At 38.3% G+C, this 4,154-nt stretch overlaps 1 protein-coding gene across 1 annotated transcript in view; it reads left to right on the forward strand.

Moving 5' to 3' along the window:
• Nucleotides 1–481: 481 nt before the first annotated feature.
• Nucleotides 482–4,154, forward strand: part of DNAJB9 (DnaJ (Hsp40) homolog, subfamily B, member 9) — a 5,892-nt gene continuing 2,219 nt past the window's right edge. Inside the window, exons 1-2 of the mRNA XM_009880865.1 lie at nucleotides 482–494; nucleotides 3,725–3,952. Of these exons, the coding sequence (XP_009879167.1) occupies nucleotides 482–494; nucleotides 3,725–3,952 (241 nt within the window). The remainder of the gene's footprint in view (nucleotides 495–3,724; nucleotides 3,953–4,154) is intronic.

A 4,154-nucleotide genomic window follows, 5' to 3' on the forward strand; every position in this document is an offset into this window, starting at 1 on the left:
GAGGACGCGGAGGGGCCGGAGAGGTTAGGGGGCGCTGGGGCGGCTGGGGGAAGGGGGCTGGGGACAGTGTGGGTAAGAGGGGACGCTAGGGCTCGGTCTGGTGGATTTGTTTGCCCTTTGGGCCCTCATTTCTCACTAGGCCCATCTACTGTGGTCTTTCTTAGGCTTGGCCAGCTTGAGGTGGGACAGCGTCGCTTAGTGTCTCTGGTATCACCTGCCGAGCTCTGGCTTGGCCTTGCTTTGTGATACGGCTCTAGCGAGGTTCATTAGGGGCCTGGCTAGGGAGGATGGTGTCAGGGGAGGCTCCGTCTCGCTTCCCAGTTCTCCAGAGCAAGATTCGGGAGCCTTCTAGATTTGCTTTCTGGTCAGTATAGGAGAGGCTAAGAAAAGTACAAGCCCCAGAGTTTGACAGACTGTACTGTAGCTGGCTGTGGACCAGGAGACTTGCTTACTCATCGGGTTAGTCGTGATATGAGAACCGATGGAAAACTTTGGTAGCTTTCTTACTACTAAGGAATCGTTTGCAAAAATGATTATATGACATCAGAATTCCACTGGATAGTGGATCACAATTCGTGTAAACAGAGCAGTAGTGATGCTCTGGATTTTCTGAGTATGTGAGACTTTGTGAATATAAGCATTTACCCCAAATCTTTGTTAATTACTTCCAAAGAGGGATGCAATAGGGCACTTGCGTTGCAAGATGGAAAGTAGCTCCTTATTTTCAGTGTGTGACAGATTTTATTTCAAGTGCGTCATCCTTAAACATCACTTCGTCTTGCAGGTATTGATCAATGTTGGTGAACAGATAAAGAACTGATTGAGTATTATCTATCACCTTTATAATACTTTGGACAAACATTAGACAGTACGCTTCTTATACCAAGCTTAATAGTAGTTGAGATCGGTGACTACTTACTCAACAGAGTTAAATAGTTAATATGTTTTAATAAAATCTCTAACTTTATTGCTAGATGTACCCAAATAAAATGTAGTTCTTCATAATTGCTAGGAGGGACTGTTTTGTGGCATGAGCTTAATGTCAAGAAGTATACAGAACTTAACAAATTCTGGAATGAGTTTTAAGTAACATCAGTGCGTCGCCTGGAAAGTGAAACTTGTCTGTCCCTTTTCAATTAGGAAACTGAGGGAGAAGAAACAAACCAGAATAAGTGTTTAAAAGAGACTTGATTTTGAAAGTGATTGTAAAAATTGTTAGGGATGGCAGAACGAAGGTCAGGCATTTAATATCTTGCTTAGCAGTAACAACACTAAGATGCTGACAGCATGTAAAATAGATATTTCCTAAAAAGTAAATTCAATAATTGATGATAGTGTCTAAATATAAGACTTACTATGTCAAGTTTAAAATGCTGATTATATTGGAGTTTCATTTGTATTTGATTTTCATTTGCATTTCATTTTATTATGTTTGAGTTTCATTGAGTTGTTCAAGGGCAGCATTAAATTGTCTATGTTATTTTAAAAAACGGTGAAACTTAAGTATTGATTTTTTTTTTTTATATGCTTGAGAAATCCAGATAAAACTAGGGAAAGTACAGCATAGAACTGCGTTACAGAAATCCTAATCTAAAACTGTAGAAAAAGGAGAACATAAGTGTAATTCATTATCAAGAGTAATAAAAGTTGAGAAGGTTAGGTCGAGCAGAGAACTTTAAGGGAATGACTTGATGTTCTCAGGCTCTGATGAACTTAGGAGTTATAAAAGAGGGTTTGGCTCTTAAAAAGAACGGTTTATGCTCTTCATTAGCTCTTTTCAGTGTTTAATGGTAGAAGCAGGGAAGTTAGCCTTAAGAGAGTGCAGCAGGTGATTGATTATATAAGCATGATACAGGTGTGGAGAAACAAAGTAAAATAAAAGCAATCTCGCATGTGAGATGAAGACATGAATCTGTATCTAATAGGAACAAACAGGAAAAAAGCCCCCAAAGGGTGGAAGGATGTACATGTGTGTAGTTTTCAGTGCCCAGGTGGCAAAGTTTCAGGTTAGTGAACTGGTGAGAGCAAATATGTAGAAAGGCTTGTGCTAAAAATGCGTCTGGTATCGTGCACAAAGAATACTGAAAAGAACTGTCCGTTTGGTATCTAAGTACACTGATCAAAATACCATTTGTTTCAACTGCTGCTACTTAACACTTGATATCATGCAGGCTTCTAGCCAAATAAATGCTTAAGAGGGCATGGGCATGTTAATCTTATGAGCTTTTTGCTCTTGCCTCACAAGATTCATTTTAACCCCCTGACTTACCTATTAGAAATGTTTTGTGGGTTTTTGTTTTTTTTTTTCCATGTTTGGTGCTTAGGTGTTAAGTTTCTTTAGACTTTCTGTTAAAGCTTAGTTGTCTTCTGTACCTAATACTCGAAGGTTTTGAACTCTGTGTGATAAGTCTTTGGGCCTCATAGCGTCTGAAAATATTCTAACTTTAATGGTATTCAGACAGTAAGGTCAAGTTTATTCAACTTTCAGGAAAGTAATACCATTCATCTCTTTGAGTTGTACTTAGAGTACACTCAAATCAGTGTAATCTGGTGACAGGGACATGTTACTTCTGGCATGTTCAAGGCCTTGTTGTACCTCTTGCTGGTTGGGTGACAGCCAGCGTTCTGTCTTTGAACATTCACGTTTCTGTACTCTGTGCGTTAAATATATATGCACAGGCCTTGGAAAATTATTTGATCTCTCCTTCTGGTAGGAAAAGCTCACTCTGTCCTTCATAAAAATCATGAAAGATCATGTAGCAGCATGGAACACATTTTTCTTATGACTTATGCCACAGCTTTTGCCCCAAGTTCTAACATCAATTTGTTTTAAATTGTAACTTTTTTGATAAATATGTTGCTGGAAAAAGTTACAACTTTTAATTATTGTTGAAGCTGCTTGTCTTGTATAGACAACTTCTTTTTTGAGCTCAGTTCAGACATGGAGAGTTTCATATGTAATCCTCTATATGCAGTGATATTTATCAGATGAATTCTTTGATATCAAAGATGTGGTAGGTGGTTTTATTTATAGTACAATCTAATATGAAAGTAAGCTAAGCTCAGCCCATTGTAAAGTAAAAGAAAATTTGACCCACTTGACTGAACTCTGTACTCTAAATGAGTGTTTTACCATTTATCGTGTTCTTGGGTCAGTTGAATGACCTTCTGAAGCTGAGAATGAGTGTCTAACAGTCTTGTCTTTCTGCTCCTTGCAGTCAGTCTTTAGGCGAGTTGTATTTTCAGGCTCTTATTGCTGCACAAGCTAATCAGTGAATTGGTCTTCCAGTGTTGACTGGGTTTTTGCAACCTATGCTTAATTTAGAGCTGCTGTGTTTATGGTCCTAGAACTCAAGAATTAATTCAAAGCTAGTTCAGGTATGTCAGCGTGAACTGTTTGATACAGTGAAACGTATTGTATATTTACTTCAGCAGCTCTGTACAGTTAAGGATAGGTGTAAAACATTCTCCCACAAAGATGAACACTAAAGCATGCTTGTGATGCACGTGAAATGTGAATTTGCAGCATTTTCATTTACATATTCCGTGACTATGAAACTAGGGGAATGGCATTTGACACGTGTGAAACAACGTGCTTACATGTCTGTCCCTGAGTGACTTCTGAAATATACAAGTCTTCCTCTTCCCTCTTATAGTTGTACCTTTAAGTTGTTGTGGAATGTTAAATAACTTGTTCTTCAAGTATATTTCTTTTTCTTTCTAGGAACCAGAGAAATGGCCACTACACAATCTGTCTTCACATTTGCTCTCTGCATTTTAATGATAACTGAATTAATACTGGCTACAGAGAGCTATTATGATATCTTAGGAGTGCCAAAAAATGCATCTGACCGCCAGATCAAGAAGGCATTTCACAAGCTGGCTATGAAATACCACCCAGACAAAAATAAGAGTCCTGGAGCAGAAGCAAAATTTAGAGAAATTGCTGAAGGTACTATACACTAACCTTAGCCTTAATAATTTGATACATCGCTTAGATCTGTGATCAAATGTGGTAACTTAAGTATGCTCTGTTTTTACTGAATAAGAGGTAAAAAGATATTTTTTTCTGAATCCTACTTCTGTGCTGTCAAATGTCGAATATCAGTATCTGACTTGTTTCTGTGTCCTTGCACATAGGCAGGCCTTTTACA

Source organism: Charadrius vociferus, unplaced genomic scaffold, assembly GCF_000708025.1.
Source record: "Charadrius vociferus isolate BGI_N301 unplaced genomic scaffold, ASM70802v2 scaffold52, whole genome shotgun sequence".
NCBI classification, from domain to species: Eukaryota; Metazoa; Chordata; class Aves; order Charadriiformes; family Charadriidae; genus Charadrius; species Charadrius vociferus.